Raw genomic sequence first — 20,850 nt, forward strand, 5'->3', positions numbered from 1 at the left:
ACATCAATTGGTTTTGCCTTCTTAATTTACAACAGCAAAATTCTTCATAAACAATGCCAGTTCCTTTCTGACCAAATTATTATAAATTCTGATTAATGAGATTTCGTTCCATTTCTCTCAAGCCTCTTTATTTTCCTTTAAGAGTATTTTTAAAGGAGACAATCAGAGGAAATGTTTGAGAGTAGGAAAATGAAAGTATATCTTGGTTCTTGAAAGCCTTTTGGCAATTTCCCGATACCTGCTATAGTTCTGACAAGGTAATTGCCCTTCTCTTGACAGTGACAGAAATTACAGCACAGCCAAATTGCAACTAGCAGAGATATTTCTGCAAGTGTAGATTTGGCTTTGTAGATTCAACAAAGCCAAGCAAGCATAACAACTCAACAAGATATCCCAATAATTTTATGTAAGTATAATACTTGCCAGTAAGGTAATACCTGGGATGACTGAACAAAGTTGAAACTTACAGAATTTCAGAATATATGGATCTTCTACTGTCTTCTCCTTACCCATACAAGGAGCATAAAATGAGATATATGAGGTCTAGAGATTTTTTAGTAACCTGCCAATGGTTTTGTAGTCTAGTTTTGAGGAGTCAAAACTAGAGATCAGTTCTCCTGAGTCCCACTGAAGAGCTCTTGGCACTACCCCATGCCATTCATAGCTAAAACCAGAGACCATCCACTTTAAGGGTCACCAGGCTCTTTCAGTTGCCTCCTGCTTTTGTAGTGCCTGCAGGTCACAAATAGTTTTTACAATTTTAAGTGGTTGAAAAAATAAAAATAATAATATTTTGCAACATGTGAAATTATATGGAATTCAAATCACAGTACTGATAAATAAAGTTTTATTGGTACATAGCCACAGCCATTCTTTTGTGTACTGTCTATGACTACTTTCACTTCATAATAGCAGAGTTGAATAGTTAAAAAACAGGGACCATCTGGCCCACAAAGTCCAGACTATTTTCTCTCTGACCCTCCACAAAATGTTTGCTGTTGCAGATAAGTACCTTCCATCATTGCAACTTGGGAAGAAGAGTCCTCTAGATTTATTAGCAGTTGTCCAGATTTCCAAATCCAGTGCACATCAATGTACATCAAAGCTTAGTCTCTTACTTCACTTAGACAAAAAAAAAATCCTGTTGCATCCAAACACACTAAGGATATAAATTAACTTTCATTAACATCAGACCCTATGTATATCCTTTACAGCCACTGATATCAACTTTAGGAAGACCAAGGACATTGTCAATGTCTACCCCTAACTTCCCACATCCAGATCCCAGATCAAGCAAAGTGGCTCAGATGTGGGTTGATATCCATGGCACAACTGGAACAGCCAGGTGAGCCTGCTTCTAGATCAAGTCTAAGAAACAATCTACAAACAGGATATTCAGGACAAAAAGTGACTACAGTCACAGTTTGGAAAACAGTCTTCACATGTGCCACACAGGAAGAATTGGTGGTGGCGAAATAAGCTTGTTAATAACATCCACACTCTTCACTATTAGTCAGTGTCAGTTTGAAGGCCAACAGTCTGTATGCTCTGACTAAAAAATATGAGCCAGTCAGTAATCAATAAAAATCCAGCAGAAGTATACAGTACATAAGCATAATATTGGTGCTTTCTCCTGCATCTGATTTTTACTGATTTGATTGATGGCAGCAAGCCCAGTGTTTGGCACAGGAAAATACCATTGAGAGAGCTGGGAAGAAGATACATCCAGCTTTTTATTCAGTTGTTTTATTCATGAAGCAGGTTTTAAGTATCCCATTGGATAAATAAACCTTCAGGATGAGAACAAGTGTCAATATATGCACAGCATAGCAATTTGGAGATCTAGTGTCACTAGCCAATTTGTGGTTGTTGTTGACCTTCAGAGACTAAAAAAGAAGCTAAAGTCAGGGAGAAAGAGAAAAATTACTAGGAATTTATTTGTACCTTTGGTTAGGACTATAGCTCTGCTTTCCGGGGATTAAAAGAATTTCCATATTTATATAACAAAGACAAAATGTTGAATATAATTTCTGGACCCACTCAGCACTCAGACCACCAACTGCAACTTGACATGACTCAGGCACCTCCACCCGATTAGGATATGGCCTGAATGTTTGCAGAAAGCAAGCTCATGAAGTTTTTGTGACTGCTTTATTTCCCTTAAGTTCTTCCTACATTTTTAGTTCTTCAATGTGAAGAACAGGAAAAGGAAAGCAGCACGCAATTAATTCAAATGAACCATAATTTTCAGTATTCCTTAATGAGCACCCCATCCAGACAGCCCAGTCTGAGAGGTATGGCTTCCTGAAGTAGAAAGTGTCCAGCCATCCTGCAACTCTCATATCTGTTTATTAAATTTGGGCTGTGAGCACCAAACATAAATTCGATGAAAATGGGTGTTGAGAGTGGGGACTGTTGTTTTCTACAAACGAAGATAAGCTCCTACATGCAAAACCACTCATAACTCAGCTGTGAGACATATGTGGTCATAGAAATTGGTATATCTGAATATTAGTTTACTATACATTTGACCACTGGAGATCCAAAAGAAGGCTAGATCTGGAGACCTAATATGAATACCTGTATTTCCTCCCTTCTTCCTCTCCTTAAGCCAAGGCTAATGGTACAGACTGAAAGAGGGTCCTTTCTCGGTATGGTTTTGGACATACCCACTTCTTACTAGTTTATTGGCTGTTTGAGTGCTTACAACACATTCTAAATTATCCTGAAGACTTTTAGTGATGCAGTTGTTATAGATAAACCCCTGGATGGCAGATTTGGGGAAGATGAATATGAAGGAAGACATCACAGAGACTCACTGTGAACTTCTACTCATTACTTCTGGGGGACTGGGCCAGGACACAGTTGTCACCTGACTCTCTGGGAAGGAAAGGCTTATGAAGAAATTTACCAAGTTGGCAATGTTTGGGCACCCTCCAACCTTGCTGGAGGTCTTCTTCAGGTATGGGTGTTTCCAAAGTGGAGCTCACTTGTTGCCCTGGCATCATGTGACTTCTCAACCTTCTTCCTTGTGACATCCCCTACTCTGTGCCCAGTCCTGTCTTCATTCTCCATCAAAAGGTAGCATGCAACTCAACAAGCACCTACCATGTGTCTAGGCTCTGTGGTTGCCAAGATGAACATCTCACACACAGTATCAGCACCTGAGGGCTCTTTCTGTGGTAGAGAAAATGGCCCCATGAATGTTTTCAGTTCAACTTAATAAGTGCTATAATCATTATGTGATGAAGCTTATGAGATCTCGGAAGAAAATGACCAAGTTTGGCTGGGGAAACTGAGAACAGCATCTGAGAAAAGACATCATATTAGATGGACTCAAAGAATGAGTGGGACCCACAAGAAGACCATTGTATGTGGAGGAAAGACCACTCCCAACATGAGGGAAGCCTAAAACAGAACCTCGCCCAGCCTCTCTGGAAACTTCAAGGAGAGGTAGCCAGAAGCCACTTTGCTGTTTAGTGGATTAGCTGAGGCCAGAACCCAAGGCTGTCATACCCAGGCCAATGGTCTTTCATTACCTATCCTTGGGGTCATTCCCTTTGGGATGCAGTTTCCCTTAGGTAAAAACAAATCTGATAAGTGACTATGTGCCCATGTCTTATCCTTAAATTATAGTATTTCTTTTTTCTCTACATCTTTGATAATAAAGTTTTAAATGACAATTTAAATTTTTTAACTCCACACCCCCAAAATTAATTATGCTAGAATATTTGTTCACTATGGTTTCTGACAATTCGGGGGTAAATGAATTCAGATTAAGAAGAAAGGCCTCTAGCCATCTGTTGTATGACAATGTGACCTCTCAGGAAGGACAAAGATGATCCATGTAATGTCCTCTTTCATATTAAATGCAAAATAACTCTTTGAACTCACTAGTCAATACCTTCTCAAGTGTAGCCTTTCACCGTTTTAACACAGTAAGCAAGCTAATTTACCAGTTTAAATAAAATTCTGGTATCACACTCTGTAATAGTAAAATATGTTGATCCTTAGGTTTATAATAGTTCCGAATATGCTAACAATATTCCTTTAACTTAAGAAAATCTCAAAGTTCTCTTCATGTTTCTAATAAAATTAACCACTATACTGACTTCTAACACCATAGGTTAGGTTTGTCTGTTTATAAACTTTGTATAAATGAATTCAGCCTGTATGAGTGTATAAGTATCTGACTTTTTGCACTCAACAACATATTTGTGAGATTTTTTTTTCATTTTGTTGTGTAGGGCAATAGATTGTTCCTTCTCATTACTGCGTTTAATGCCACTATGTAAATACCTCCACAAGGTGTTTAATTTATTCATTCTACAGTATGTGGATATGTGGATTGTTTCTTGATTGCAGCTGTAGCAAATATACCTGCTATACACAATTTCACACATGTCTTTTGGTGATGAGTATGCACTGGATTTTGAATTTTCAATCTTGTTGAGAAAAGAAGACTCACTCATCCTATCATTTTATGTGCAGGAACCTTGGATAAGCATGAAGAGTTGGAGAACCTTGTGGCTAAGTTCCTGAATGTAGAAGCAGCTATGGTCTTTGGGATGGGATTTGCAACTAACTCAATGAATATCCCTGCTCTAGTTGGAAAGGTGAGAATTTGTTAACATAATTGTCTTCTGCTATGTTATTCCTAAGAATTATAACTCTGAGCAGGTCCTTCATTAGAAGTATGGCTGAGAAGATCCTTTTTCTAGGAAAAGCTGATTGAATACCTAGCTTTCTAAATAAATATACCACCTTAGTCCAGCAAATCTGTTCATAGTGATATTGTTTATAGAATTACAGTCCTAGATGTGGGTCACATTTCATCTTTGATGATAGTTTAGCAAGAGCAATTAAATTTTTTTTAAAGATTTTATTTATTTAGTCATGAGAGACACAGAGAGAAAGAGGCAGAGACACAGACAGAGGGAGAAGCAGACTCCATGCAGGAAGTTCGATGTAGGACTCAGTCCCGGGACTCCAGGATCATGCCCCGGGCCAAAGGCAGGCACTAAACTGCTGAGCCACCCAGGGATCCCAAGAGCAATTAAGTTTTAAGGCTCCCAAGTCCTCATTTACAATGTAGCAAACAATTATTGGGCATTTATTTGAATAAAATATTTTGTTCATGCCACTCATTCATTTATTCATTCAATAGATCACTTATTGAGAAACTACTTTGTCCTCATATAAGGCAAGATACAGGGCATACAAAGATGAACAAGACCTGTGCCTTGTAAATTTATGTTGTTTACAGTCTAGCGGGGGGAAACAATGCACCAAATAAAATAGGATGAATACCCCAGAAAAGACAAGTGTATACGTGGAGAAGTGCAAAAGAGTTGCTTCCAAGCTCTTCATGAGAAAGGCTGAGATGCCTATGCAAAGTGGATGACATGAGAACTGAATCTTACTTGTCTGTAAAGTTTTTTCTTTAAGATAAGGAAAAGGGAGCAGCATGCATAAAGCACTGAGCTTTGGAAGAACTAAAATAAAAGATAGTAGATGAAGAAGAGAACAGAGATGAACAGAGATGAAGGCAAGTGCCAAATTGCAAAGAGCCTTGTAGTCATGCTTGAGTATTGGAAATTCTTTCTGAGGAAAATGGGGAAGTTGGTTGGCTCAGTTTAAGTAAGCAAGTGCCATAATCATATTTAGGTTTAAAAAAATCTAACTCAGGACAACTAAATGCAATATATGCTCTTTGATTGGATTCTGCACTGAAAAAAATAGAATGAGAGATAACATCTATAAAAGTCATTGATATAATTAGGACAGTTGGAGAAAGATGAATTTGGACTATGTCTTAATGCACTACATAAATGATTTCCTGGGCATGATCAGTGCATTGTGATTTAACCAAAAAATGTCCTTAATCTTAGTAATTATATGATGAAGAATTTAGGGGTGAAATATCATGAAGTTTACCAGTAACTCTCAAATGCCCACCAAAAAATTATAAATACATAAACACACATCTAGAGGATGGAGGTATAAGAATATCACTGGCTCTTCCCCTCCAAATTTAAAACATGTAATATATGGAGTTTCCAAAATATGAGCAAGAACTCAAAGATTCTGGGTGACCACAAATGGCCACCATAGTTTGTCTATGCATTTTTGGTACACTTGAGCAGTTTTATAATTTAGAAAATTTGAAATTAAAAGATTCAAAACCATAATTTATAAGCAGTAAATTTGATTGATCTTTTTCACTGGCCTCAGACTGAATTGCCATCCATACTTTTCCAAATGCAAAGTTTTTAGCTGGAAAGCACTGATGCTTTTGTGTACAAGGATGTCAATACAGAGGAAAATGAGAATAGAAGAACAAGAGCTTGAAAGGCCTTACAGAAAAGAGGAAGTATACCAAAACCTTCTAGAGGAAGTATACCAAAACCTTCCCAAATAATCCAGCACAGGATCGAAGAACTCCAGCAAGTCCAAAATCCACCAAAAGTATATCCACTTTCCTGTCAAACATCAATTCTTTAGAAAATGTGAGCGGCCTTTAACCAAGATCTTGAATAATGTTCTCCGATGAATATCAAATGCAAATGGTTAAAGATGTAATCCCTTAAAAAAAATCCCCATCTTCATCAGCTAATTGTCTACAGGATTTTATCCATATAGACACCAGGTGGAACTCAGCCTTTTAAAATTAAAGAGGGTTTGGGGAATGTGTGTTACAGGTCTGGAAGTGTCTTTCTCTTCCCACAGTTGTTTTTCTTTAATTTTATTTATTGGCCTGTGTTTTGTGTGTTTATTCTCTGAACAGGGATGCCTCATTTTAAGTGATGAGTTAAACCATGCATCTCTTGTACTTGGGGCCCGACTTTCAGGTGCAACTATAAGGATCTTCAAACACAACAGTGAGTATCAGTGAATTTATCCCAACATGTACTGCTTGCTTCTAGAAAGAAGTAAAAATAATTAATGGGGCTTTGTCCTTACCCTTCAAACTGGGAACTTAACCTAATGAAACACAATTATGTTTATATTCACTACCGGCTTGTTAACCTCTGCTGACCCAAAACAAATGGCTGAAGTGCTTTAAACACCCAGATTGCTAAGTGTAACCCAAACACATTAATGTCACTATTATTAGTGGTCTTACCATGCCACCTCAGAAGACATGACTGATCTCTTAGGACACTGATGTTTAATTATCAGAGGTGTTATAACTTCCTTTTCTATAATTCTGCCTTAGAAAAGGTCTAAGACTTAAGTTTTATGTTATAGTCAGGTAAAAAGTCATATTCTTCCTTACAATGTCTCCTTTCACTATCCCACCCCCCAGCACCGGCTTACAATCTAGTAGGAGAAGCAGATACATATCAATCAAAGTAACTGTATCTTAGGTTAAGTAGAAAAAGGGCCACAGCAATATTGGGCAATGGTTAAGAGTACATGCTTTGGCCAGAGGATATTTTCATGCCCACCAAGATAGCTAAAATCAAAAAGATGACAACACTAAATATTAGCAAAGATATGAAGCAACTAGAACTCTTGCCCACTGCTGGAGGGTACAGTGATACAACTTCTTCAGAAAACTGCTTGGCAGTCTTATAAAGCTAAACATATCCCTATACTGTGACCCATAAATTCCTAATCTTGGAATTTCCAGTATATGTCCATAAAAAGGCTTGTACAAGAATGTCCATAGCAGCTTTAGTCATTATAGCCAAGACTGGAAACATCCCAAATAACTATCAACAAGAGAATGGAAAAGATCTGTGCTGTAGTCATGTGATAGAATATGACACTCTGATAAAAAAGGAATAAACTACTGATACACACACCATGGATGACTCTCAAGAAAAATTACTTCTAAAGAAATAAATCAGGTACAAATAGTATATACAATATGAATTTGTTTATAGTAAATTAAAAACACTACTAGACAAAACAAATCTATGGTAATAGAAATCATAACGATGCTTGCCCCTTGATTGTGGGGGAGGGAATCAGTGAGAAGAGGCAAAAAGGAACTTCCTAGGGTGTGATAGAAATGTTTGATATTTTGATTGGGATGATGTTTACATTCTTATTAGAATTCATTGAATTTTACATTTAAAATCTGTCAATTTCCTTGTAAATAAATTTTCCTAAAATATAATTGTTTGCATACAATATCTTTGGTGTTAAAAAGAAAAGTATGGGCTTTGACCCAAGCATTTGTGTCCTCGTTCTATAGCTTATTAGCATGTGGTCCTTGGGAAATTACTTAACCTTCTCGAATTTCAATTTACCTATTCAAAAATGAGGATAATTACGATGCCTGATTCATGATATGTTGGAGAAGGCATGTAAAGTTCTTGCTTAGCACAGTGCCTGGCAATAGAAACTTCTGAGTTGCTTGTATCTGCTGTGTTCTTATGATTATTATTATCCTCATCATTTTCACTGCCAGTGCTACTAAAGGACAGTAGAAAACATAATGACCCAGAATAATGCAGAGGTCATTTCATTTTGGGGATTGCAGTGAAATGGGTAGTATTTGCCATAGACTTTGAAGGATTAAGAGAATTCTGATTGGAGATAAGGGGAAAGGTATTTCAAACAGAATAATATGGTATAAAGCAAGACCTCTAGCGTAAGCTGAACTACTTGAAGAAGAGCCTGAAAAATAAGGTCTTGGCCAGTCAATGTAGAGCCCCTAGGATATATATACAAGCTATGATATATGTACTTCAAGAAGCAACAGAACGCATTTGGACAGTTCTGCTTCATTCCATGCTATACTCCAGATAAATTGGATTTGCTCAAAACATTTAGTGGCCCTCCCCTATGTCTAGTGGCAGTGAAAACAGAGATATAGGCTTTAAGTTAAAGCTTTGAATAACATCACATGGAAAAGACCATCTGCTTATTGGTTGTAAAGATCAGCTGTCCCCCAAAACAGTTCTCGTACACCTCCTCTATCCTGCATTTGTTATTATATGGAATTTAGCCCAAATTCTACCATTATCTACTTTTCCCTTGAAGGCTTTATAGAGGCGATGATGATGATGATAGATAGATAGATGATAGATAGATAGATAGATAGATAGATAGATAGATAGATGATAGATAGATATGCATACATACCCAACCGGAATTTTTCTTAATCACTAACCAAGAATTTCCTACTCTCCAACTTAAGACTTTTGTGGTAGTGATTCTCCAGTGATTTCCCCCGCCTCCTGGTATTTATGCCCTTGGGTAGCCCCTTCCTGCATAGTCTCAGGGTTGGCTGATGTCATGAAAAGATTACATTAGAGGTGATGGTATGTCATTCATAAGGTTAGGTTTTTAGGGGCATTGTGGCTTCTCTCAGCTCTTCAGTAGTGGAAGCACTTATACAGCCTATGCAGAAGAACTAGGGCCTCTTGCCAACAACCAGGTGAATGGGATATCTTTGCTGACCCTCTGGCCTCACTCAAGTCTTCAGATGACTGTAGCTCCAACATCATGACTGCATCTCACAACTTTCTTGAGGCAGAACACCCACCTAAGGTTCCTAATCCTAATTAGGATCTGTGGATAATAAGTGTTTGTTGTTTCGAGATAATTTATGACATAGCCATAGATAACTAACGGAGCTTCTCTAGCCACCATTACTATGCAGAAACTGGACACCCAAGTGTGATTTCCCACTTCCTCTTCCTATGAATCTAAAATGAATGACTCAGCAGTCCTTTTACCCAACTGCTTTACACACCTAATCACTGGCAAAGAAGCCAAAATGGGACACGGTGGAGGACAAACCATTCTTGGTCTGCATGGAGACAAGAAACTTGAGAGCCTATAGCACATAGGTCAGGAAGTGAAGTAGGGTTTGGCTAATATTTTTTGAGATAGTTTCCCATGGCTCATATGGCAAAGGAATATCAGGCCCTGACCCACCATGCTAACAACCCCTCTTTTGAGGGGAGTAAGGTAGGGGATGGCTTGAATTGATTCTTTTCCTGTTGGCTGAGGCTAAATTATAAAGAGAAGGGATAATCGTCACCTGTATCCCAGTCCCACAGTTACCAAAAAATACCGCTCCTATTCATGGATATACAGAGTAGATGCCAACAACATGAACACATCAGTGAAGATTATTTCTACAGTTTTGTTCAAACACAGTTATATACACATGATTTATCAGAAACTATACAATGGGAAAACTTCTAAGCAGACCCCTACAAAACAACTTTATTTTAAATATTCAAATAAACTGATGCAGTTCAGCCACAGATTGAATCTTTCCATTAGTTCCAATTGCTCAATTGTTCCTAGGACATAGAGTAGTTCAACCGGCTTCTCCTGGTCTAGCCCATGGCACCCTACACAGCTATAGCATATCTTCTACTTCAGATTCCCCTCTCAGGTTAACAATTCCAGTGAAAATACATCCAAAGGAAAGAATAGTAATTACATGAGAAAGAAATCTGACAACATCTAGACAGTGGGTAACAATGATGCCAGTTTCATTGATGCGGGACAGATGGAAGTGTGTGTCTCCAAATGTGATGCCCTAAGAAGGACTCAACATGACTTATGTTGTGTTCAGATCAGAACACTGAATTTTATCAATAAACAACCCTGAAGTAGAAATATGCTTTTGAAAAGAAAACAGGAAAAAAAAAGGAATGTATTCTCCAAATATGCTAATATTGTAAAAGACAAAGAAAGGCTGAGAAGATGATCCAGATTAAAGGATACCAAAGTGCTGTGATAACTAAGTCCAGTACCTGACCCTAGACTGGATTCTGAAAGAGACAAGGAGATGCTATAAAGGACATTCCTGCCAGTTCACAAAATTGGAATATGCTAGTAGTTAGACACTACGAGGTAAGATTATGGTATCAACGTTAAATATACTGAAGTGAATAGCTTCTCTGTCATCCAGGGTAAACAAACTGTGGCCTGTGAGCTAAGAATAGTTTTCACATTTTTTTAAAGATTTTATTTATTTATTCATGAGAGACACAGAAAGAGAGGCAGAAACACAGGCAGAGGGAGGAGAAGCAGGCTCCATGCAAGGAGCTGATGCAGGACCCGATCCCAGGAATCTGGGATCACGCCCTGAGCCAAAGGCAGATGCTCAACTGCTGAGCCACCCAGGTGTCCCTAGTTTTTACATTTTTAAAGGATTGTATAAAGAACAATGAAGAATGTGTGACAGAGACTATATGCGATCCACAAAACCTAAAATATTACTATCTGGTCCTGTAGAAAAAAAGTTTGCTGACCCTTGCTGTAGTCTCATAAGAGGATATATCCTTAGTTAGGGAAGATATACTACAGTGTTCAGAGATGCCATGATATATGCAAATTAGTCTCCGTTCAGTAAAAAATTGTATGTGTGTGCATGCACATATATACATACACACATGCATAGAGATAGATGATACAGTGATAAAGTAAATGGAATAAACTGTTAATAGATGAATCTGGGTAAAAGAGTACGTGGGTGTTCTTTTTTTAAAGATTTTATTTATTTATTCATGAAAGACACACAGAGAGAAGCAGAGACATAGGCAGAGGGAAAGCAGGCTCCTTGCAGGGAATCTAATGCAGGACTCAACCCCAGGACCTTAGGATCATGACCTGAGACAAAAGCAAATGCTCAACCACTGAGCCACCCAGGTGCCCCCATGGGTATCCTTTGTAGTACTCTTATTCTTGCAATTTTTTGTTAAGTTTAATATTCAAATAAAATTTTAATTCCTTAATCTTCTGCTGAAATTATAATTCAAGAAATCAATTTTATCTACCAATTTTACAAAGCTTTCAACACATTCAGTAACTTATTCCTCATGTCCTCCCTTTGTACTCACAGAACACAAATAATAGTTCTCACTTACATCTCTATAATAATTGTTAGTTGCAGTTATTTTATACCAGCAACCAGCACTCATTGAGAATTTACGTTGATGCTCAGCCAGTGGCCTTCTCTTATGTACTTATATAACTCATGGACAACCCCATGAGGTAGATGCTAGTTTACAAAAGAGGAGATGTGGGCTTGGAGGTATTAAACAACTTGTTCAAGATCATACAGCTGTTCAGTGGTGCAGCCTGGAGCTGTCCCTACAAATGCCACCCCTTCCAAATAACTGAGGGCTGTGTGCAGCAAGGGTCCGAACTCCACTATCTAGTGAAAATTCTCTCTCTCTTTTTAAGATTTTATTTATTTGTTCATGAGAGACACACACACACAGAGAGGCAGAGACACAGGCAGAGGGAGAAGCAGGCTCCATGCAGGGAGGCTGACGTGGGACTCAATCCCGGGTCTCCAGGATCAAGCTCTGGGCTGAAGGCAGCACTAAACCGAAAATTCTCTTATGTATGAGCTGCTGTTGCTCTTAGCTTTCTGTCATAGGTAGAATAATGAATGGCCTTTAAAAGTGTCCACGTCCTGGGGGTGCCTAGATGGCTCAGTTGGTTAAGCCTGATTTCTGGGTCTTGAGTTTAAGACCTATATTGAGTCTTGATTCCTGGGTCCTGAGTTTAAACCCTATATTGGTCTCCATGCTGGGTGTTGAACCTACTAAAAAATGAAAAATTGTTCATGTCCTAATCCCCAAAGCCTGTGAATATATTACATTATATGATAAAGAGGAATTAAATTTGCAGATGGAATTCGGATTGCTAAACAGCTAACCTTAAAATAAAGAAATTTGTCTGCATGGGTCCAGTGTAACATGGTCCTTATATGTAAAAAAGGAAGCAGGAGAGTGAGTGTCAGAGTGATGCTGTGTTAGAAAGATGCTGATGGTCACTGTTGGCTTTGAAGTGGAAGATCATGCACCAAGGAAAGCCAGAATCTTCTGAAAGCCAGAAAAGACAAGGAAATGGTTCTCCCCTGGAGCTTCCAGAAAGGAAAGCAGCCCTGCCCACACCCTGATTTTAGCCAGGTGAGACCATTTTGGATTTCTGGCATCCAGAACTGTAAGATAAATCTCTGCTGTTTGTGAGCTATAGGTCTGTGCTAATTTCTTACAGCCCAAAAGGAAACGAATATACTTTTATTCTCAGACACACAAAATCTTTGTTCCCACTCGCCAGCATGCTTACTACTTTTGCAATGGGCATTCTTTCCCAGCTATTGTGCTCACATCAGAAAAACAGCCACTTCTGAGAGCAGGGGTATTTCCAGGGTCTTTTGAATGACTTGCTTCCTTGAAAGGTGAGAGAAATGGGATGGTGTATGGAAGGGGAAGAATTAAATGGGGTCACAATATGTAAGGAATCAGTTGCTGCTGGCCGTCTTTCTTGCTTTGCTATTCCCAGGATAATACTAAATTCCTCAGTAAACAATGATGCTTTAATCCTTAATGTGCATCCACACAGATTGGAATGATAATGTAAAGAAGATGTAGAAGATACTAAATTGCCTTCTTGTGTGTGTATGAGACGTGCAACCAGCCCAGATGGAAGCCAATAACTTGTGAGACAGGTTCTTAGGAATAGCCACCTCAACCAGAATGTTCTTAAATATCGGGATGATGAGATTTCATACAACTCTCTACTTCTGCTCTCCTGAGCTTTCCTCTACATGTGTCTTCTGCTTACATCTTGAAGATACTACCCTCACTTTTGGAGGAGAAGAGGTCCTATTTTATATAAATCAGTACCAGAGGATACCCTTTGTTATTTACAGCAACTGTATGTAAATCAGAATTCCAGGCCCTGAATTTTTGAATGGTGTGTGGGTAAAAAATATACCTAAGGTACAGTGAAACCTATTCAGACCATTATAAGCTTTGAATCCTATGTGAACATGCATGACAACTAATTTGAAGCTATTCCTCACTTCTTTCTCAGTTTCCCACAAAATCAGAACAAGGATCAAAGGAGACCAAACAGAAGGAAAATTCTGAAAGGGAACAAAATCGGAACATGCAAAGGCTACTCTCCAGGGAAACTCTCCAAGGAATCAGAAGTGCATTTTTAGCAGTACTAAATTCAAAGTCGGATACCTGACTTCTTTTTCACCTTAGATTAGTTCTTCCTGGATAGTGAATATTGACAATTAATGAGACCGTACCTATCATTTACTCTGCATTCACTAGAGCCAAGCACTATATTAAGCCCTTTACATAATCAGTTCATTTAATTTTAACAAAAACCCATATTCATAGTTCTTTCCATTATCTCTACTTGTTAGGAGGAAATTGATTCTTACAGTGATTAAATGATGTGCCCAATATCACACATGATAAATGGCAAAAGTCAAAATTCAAACCCAAGTGTGTTGCTCTTCTCTGGATTCATTTTTCCCAGGAGCAGAGCCTGAAACAAGGGTTTGAATACAAGTCATTTATGTAGGATATGATCCCAGGAAGCACCAGCAGATGAGTGGGGAATAGAGACAAAGAAGGGAAAGCAACCAACAAAGGGTGTATTGTCAAGCAAGTTACCACAATTGAAAACTGGAGCTCAGTCCTCCTAGGAAACTCTGGGTGCCAGTATAGACATACCTCAATGTAATCTCACTTGAGACATACCCTCAGTGTTACATACCTCAGCGCCCCCAGTGTTACAGTGGGGGCACTGTGTTATTTATACAGCAATTCCCATTTGTGGGTGGCTGGAGGCTGTTCCTGCTCAGGCTGAGTATGGCCTCCACAGCCAGGAGAAAAGCCCATGGACAAAGAAAGGTCTATGTTTGCAATAAGAGGTGGGCTGAGGGATACAGGCAGGGCCTGGACAGCATCTGCTAATGCTCTGACCTGCTAGCTAAGTCCAGCTACTGCCAGGGCATATGTAGGACCCAAAGAGCTGTGGGTCCTTTTGTAAAAATCAATCTAGTGTGATGGCTTATCCTGCTAGTAGCCTAAATTTTAATTCAGAATGTTAAAGCTGACCCTCTAAATTCCTCTGGCTAAGTGCTAAGAATATCTCCTTGCATTTTGTCCTTGGGCAGCTTCAGTGAAATAGCCAGGTCTGAGGTTGCCTTTGCAATTCATCAGGTACCACAAAACAGACTCTTTAGACATTTCATAGCTGAAGCTAAGGAGTCAGCTCCAAGCAGGGACAATCACCATTCTGGTGCATTTTGAGCAAGTGGGCCTCAGCTCCCTGGGGCACCTGGATGCCTTTGGTAAACATCCTCCCAGCTGTGTATTAACAGCTCTGGCATTCCAGGCCTTCAAACCCTGGATAAATGTTAACTCTCTGGAAAAGTTGATATCTTCTTCCAGAGATTTGGGAAAATATTTTTTTCTCTGAGTCCGCTCACTTTACTGATAATTACATAGGACCTAGATTCTAGAACAATGTTTCTCAGACTAACATACACCAAATTCAGTAGTGGGGCAGGATGGGGGTGGGGGCTTAAAATGCAGATTCTGATTCAGGAGATCTGGAGTAGGGCCTGAGCTCTGGCATTTCTGCCAATCTCCCAGGTAATGCTGATTCTGCTGGGGTGGGACCACACTTAGTGAGGCTATAGGCAATCTCTGTCCTCGAGGGGGTCACGAAGGGCTTCTTAAACTTGTCTTGGAGAGGAAAAGCAGTCTTTTCAGCTGGGAGAGTTGCCATGGGGTCAGAGGCCTGGGCAGGCCAAGAATTTGGAGCAGCTGGTAAAAAAAAAAAAAAAAAAAAAAAAAAGTGGAGAAGAAGAACCTAGAAGCACTTAAAGGCCAAGAGGAGACAGAAGAATGAGTGTAATAGTTTGTGGGAAAACTCTTCAGTTCTGCCTCTGAGGGCTCAGCAGTGCTATTTGAGTACAAGGTCAAACCTATAAACAGCACTGAGATGACTTTTTACGAGCCACAACTTTTCAGATCTTACGGTCTGACTTGGACTCCTGATCTGGCTTGTTCTCTTTAATAAACACAGCGATTGCCTCGATATGTTTAACAGCAACCAACAGTATTGAACTCTTGCTGTAATGAGCCTTTTACATGTACTAACTCATTTGAGCCTCATAACTACACAAGGCACCTACTAGCATTATCTCCTTTTTACAAAGAAATAGACACAGAGTACTGAGGAGACACAGAACTAGTAAGAGTCAGAGCTGACATTTACACTGAGGAGATCTGAGTCCAGTTCCCATTTTTAAGCGCAAAGCATTTTTACCTCCTTCCCCAGCCCTTTCCACCACTGCCTCCCCGTGGCTGGTGAAGTGCAGGAGACTTGCTCTCCCATGCAGCTCTCCTTGAGCGGGGCAGTTGGGTTAGACAGATGCAGCTAGGGTTCGCTCTGGTTGCCATTGACCTGAGATGCAGGATCCCAGCACTGACTGCTGAGCCTCCCACATCATTCCTTGAATCATATCTCACCTTCCTGCACTGACCTCAAGTGCTTACAGATCCCAACTCAGTACTGTGTTTAATTCTCCCTAGAGAACTAGAGCCCTACATGCTATATTGGGCCAGAGCCTAAGGACACTCTGTTCCCATGCTTTAGGTTATTCCTGTCCTTATCTCCTGTCTCTGAGGTCAGAAGTTCCTGGTATGATCCCCTTTCCAGGTACACAGGCCCTGCCCCTAGCACCTGCCTTACCCTCAACTCAGCTCGGCCCTCTGCTCCCAGTTGCCTTTGCACTCTTGCAAGGAGATCACCCTGCTTCTCTCAAACCTGCCTAAAGGCCATTCAACACCTGCCTGCATATTGACAGAGCTATCAAGAAAATCTGAACCAAAATATTTACCCAAACTGTAAAACTTAATGTACCAAATTTTCAATGCATTAGGGATTCCCTCATTGATCTCATGAGGAAGAGACTCCATGAATGTGACTTTGAGAAAAACATTTTCTTTGCTTACCAAAGTTAGCCATTATGATCATGCTTTCTCTTAAAGTCTAAAGAGGTGCATATCCTCCCATCACCGGCTTAAAAGTTAGAATAATTTATTTATCATTGTTCACAGTTACTTAAGTAATATTGCTTAATATTTCACATTTTGACTCAATATGGAAGGATGAAATTGAGTGTCTCCAAAGCAACAAGAAGAATGGGGGAACAGATGGGGAGCAAGGACTTAGAGTAACAAGTAGCATTCCTTCATTATGCAACCATCTTTTCATTTAAGAGATATCTGATGGATGCCTATCATGTGCATGCAGGAAAATATTTTTGGTGCGCAGTCCATGGAATACAAAAGCAGAGGGTATATCTAAATGCACCTGGAGGTGGTTTTTGTGGAGCTTTGAAGGACAAGTATGAACCATCAACCACATTGAGCACCATATGGAAAGTAGAGGCTGATATTCATCATAACCACCACGACTGGCCTTGGATCCAGAGGAGGGGGAAGCCATTGAGGGATGGGCAATAAGGGAAGCACTCATGTCTCAACAAAAGGTCAATTGCACAAGAGAAGATGAAGAAGAAAGCTGTTGCAAAAGAAAATTATTACTATATTGGAGAGCCAGAAAGAAGAGAAATATCAACTTCATATCTTCAGGAAGACACTCTTTGAACTACACCCAACCTCCTTTCTGAAGATTATGGCTTCCATGTTTCCTTGCACCTGCTCTTCACAGAACATTATCTGCAGTTTGCCCAGATCCCAGAGGCTTGCTGATATTATCAGGGCTTTGAATTTAAGGACAGGCTCAGAAATAGGCTCTCAAAGTGTATTTGTCACCTAAGCCTGATTGTAGTTTTTGGCACCTCGTTGGATCATTTCAGGTATTTAGCAATTCAGTAATCTGATTAGCCATTCCTGTGACAGACCAGGACTTGCTTTGCACGGATCACCAGAATGTGGCCTCCATGCTTTCATTTTTAATAGCTAAATGTTCATCACTCATGATGCCAGCTCACTCTTCTCAGCCCTTCACAAACCAAAGGAAATCACCTTAGTCAGCCTGATGGTGGTGAATCGTGTCTAAGGCATTGATGATACCAAACTTGTGGCAAAATTACAAGTCCATAGTGTGTAGTAAGTTTAGAATGATACTGTACAATAGTGCTGTGTATGTGCACCTTGATGGCATCAAATGTATTCTTTTATGTGAATTTCCATATCTCAGAATTTTCTTTAAAGAAGAAACAAGAAACTGGTTTGTTTGCATTTGGTTTTGGGTGGTTGGTTTTACAAACCTTTCATCAGAAAAAAATAAAAACCTAATCCTTCTTTCCTACTTCTTAGAGGTGTCATGAGGATTAACAGAATGCAAATATATGTTCTTTAATAAGCAGCATTATTTAAAAATCCCTTGCAGATGTTAGCATGTGGCTTGTTGAAACAGCAGACTCTTACAAGTCCTGCAGAACATAAACCACAAACCCCTGAATCCTACAGGTCTGTTACCTATACACTGTAGCATTATAGAGCAAGACATTAAGAAACAAAGAGAAGCTTCCAGACATTAATGTGGGTCCAGAATTCCACATGAGTGAAGTCATCCCTTTCTCTGCCTTGCTTCTGTGTTTCTAAGGGGTCAGTGAGTTCCTGCTCACTGGAAATAAGGTGGGAAATAAAGACTGATTTTCCCTCTGCTCAAGAATCCCAGTGTGTGGACACCAGGGTTTTTGTAACGTTTCACCAAACCCTATGCCCATGGAACTCTATTCAAGTGGAACAGGATGGGTTCCCTGCCGTAGAAGGAACCGGGATTCCTCTTGCTTCTATCTGCAAAATGCATGAGATACATCGTGGGGCCATTTAAAGGCTTGTCCTCTATCCTTCTGTCCTGCTTGTTATAAAAAGAATGGGGAGAATCTTCTATTTTCTTTAGTGGTGTTCATTTTAAGCCTAATCCCAGGCACTTTAAGCCTATAATATGTATGTGACCTATTTGATTGTATAAACAATAGAATTATCTCTGCATATCAGATTTTTCAAAGTCTTAGAATATTTATTTTGAAATGACTCCTAGTTTCGTTCACTTGGATTTGTTTTTATTACTATGGCATTGGGACCACACTCATCATGTGTCATTTCTGTATAAAGAACTTATAAATTCCAATTCCCAGAAGGAAAAACACTTTTTAAACAGGAATACTTAGATTCAACATCTCTTCATTCGACTCAAAGACTAACAGGTCTGCAGTAGATTATAGAAAAAGGAGCTGTTTCCCTTAATCACAGAGGTTCCTTCAACATCTTAGGAACCCAGCCTAAAGCAAAATGTCCATACAGGCGAAGGTTTATTATACTGGAGATTCCCAAAATAAGAAAGCTGTTTTTTGTTTCCTTGGCTGCCATCTAGTGGGTAATAATGTCATGTCACTAAAACTCACTACATCTGTGAAGATCGAAGATGTATGCCTGTCTTTAAAACAAAACACGGGTAATTAAAGAAATATTATCGTAGACATGAAGCAGTTATCCTTTCTAATAATTTCTATTGATATCCAAAGTGTTATTCTCCTTCCTTTTTCCATGGGAAGGCAACCAATTCAATGAAAACACATTGATTTGGCACAAGTATCGTCCACGAGAACTAGCACTATAAAGAAACCCTTAAAATAGATCCAACTGCAGACTGGGAACTAAAAGGTAAAGTTTTGGGGCTCTCCATTGAAACCAAGAATCTCAGCTAACTTGAACCTAGTTAGACCAGTGATAACCCAACGAATAGCTGTTTCTTTGGCACACCTGTTCTTTGGCCTATTGGCCCAAACCAATATTGATTGTACTGTTTTACATTTATCTCTGCTAGGTTTCCCCTGTGAGCATTTTTAATGGAGTCTTTAATGCCTGGAGAACATTATGTAACAGGTCAGCTGTTCAGTAGCATCTCCATCTTTTCAAATTAAAATCAGATTCTAGATCTAAAGTACTTCAGTGTCAGATTCTCAAAAAAGGACAGCTCAGGAAGTACAAAGAAATAGAGTAGAAATATAATGAGTCTAAAAAACATGCACATGAGCCTCTGCCATTTCTTTCTCTCTAGGCTTTGCAGGTTAAACATACACACACACACATACATACATACATACATACATACATACACACACACAGAGCTGGAATGTAGACCAGTCTTTCCCAGTGGTCTCTCAACCAAAGCCCAGTCATCTACATTTGATTGCATATAAATGAAAAGTCACTATTCATTATATTTGGCATCACAAGTTAACAAGAACAATCTAGCAGACATCCATCCTTCCTTGTTCTACATGACCACGGAGCTTGGGAAGAAGGGACAACAGCTCTTGCTTAAGGCAGTTGAAGATAGTGGTTCTGAATGTGGGTCATGGTACAAGACTGCATAGGTTCAAATCCTGCCTCTACTGGTTGTGATCATAGACCTCAGGAGATTTACCAGACCTTCCTGTGCCCCAGTTTCCTGAAATATAAAATGAAGGTGCCTCCTCTTCAGGGTCATGGTAAGGATTAGAAGAGTTCTTACAAAAGATATGCTTAGAAGGATGCCCAGAATGCAGATAAGGCTCAGTAATTGTGAGCACTTACTAATGTGTCCAGATGCTTCCAAATAATTTGCCAAGGAATGCCAATTGTTCCCCTAACTTAAAGTTTTGAAGCCTCTGAAGTTGGACTATATGGAAGGTCAGGTCTCAGAGTGTATAAACTCAACTAAACTCTAACATGCTTGTGCTGAAACAATTGGTGAGCCTTAGTTAATGATACCTCTCTGATTTAATTTTAACCTGGTAACAAAGCCCATGGGATGCATTTTATCCCATGTTTCTATCTCTGCTGAAGCAGGAGAACATAGCCTTTTAAGGGCCTATGAAACCATGCACCTCCAGTGACGGTTTATTCTGTGTGCTATACAAACCTGATTAGTCATTTTGTCAGAATTAAATTGTACTAAAATATAAGCCTCTCTCCCCCCCAGGTGTTCTCTGATTCTGATCTTTCTCTCTGAAAAAGTTCAGGTCTGAGACTGAGCCTACGAAATCTGATGCCTTTTCAAAAAAGAAAATGGGAGAGGAAAAGG

The 20,850-nt window shown here is 39.4% G+C and overlaps 1 protein-coding gene and 1 long non-coding RNA gene across 5 annotated transcripts in view; one reads left to right on the plus strand and one right to left on the minus strand.

Moving 5' to 3' along the window:
* Positions 1-20,850, plus strand: part of SPTLC3 (serine palmitoyltransferase long chain base subunit 3) — a 146,470-nt gene that overhangs the window by 68,719 nt on the left and 56,901 nt on the right. For both annotated transcript variants that reach the window (XM_055304162.1, XM_055304171.1), the window contains 2 exons: positions 4,492-4,616; positions 6,788-6,881. In XM_055304162.1, the coding sequence (XP_055160137.1) occupies positions 4,492-4,616; positions 6,788-6,881 (219 nt within the window). The remainder of the gene's footprint in view (positions 1-4,491; positions 4,617-6,787; positions 6,882-20,850) is intronic.
* LOC129496157 (uncharacterized) overlaps positions 1-20,850 on the minus strand; it is a 64,713-nt gene that overhangs the window by 35,414 nt on the left and 8,449 nt on the right. The gene's annotated exons all lie outside the window — the stretch shown is intronic.

The sequence above is a fragment of the Nyctereutes procyonoides genome, unplaced genomic scaffold (genome assembly GCF_905146905.1).
Source record: "Nyctereutes procyonoides isolate TBG_1078 unplaced genomic scaffold, NYPRO_anot_genome, whole genome shotgun sequence".
Taxonomy (NCBI): domain Eukaryota; kingdom Metazoa; phylum Chordata; class Mammalia; order Carnivora; family Canidae; genus Nyctereutes; species Nyctereutes procyonoides.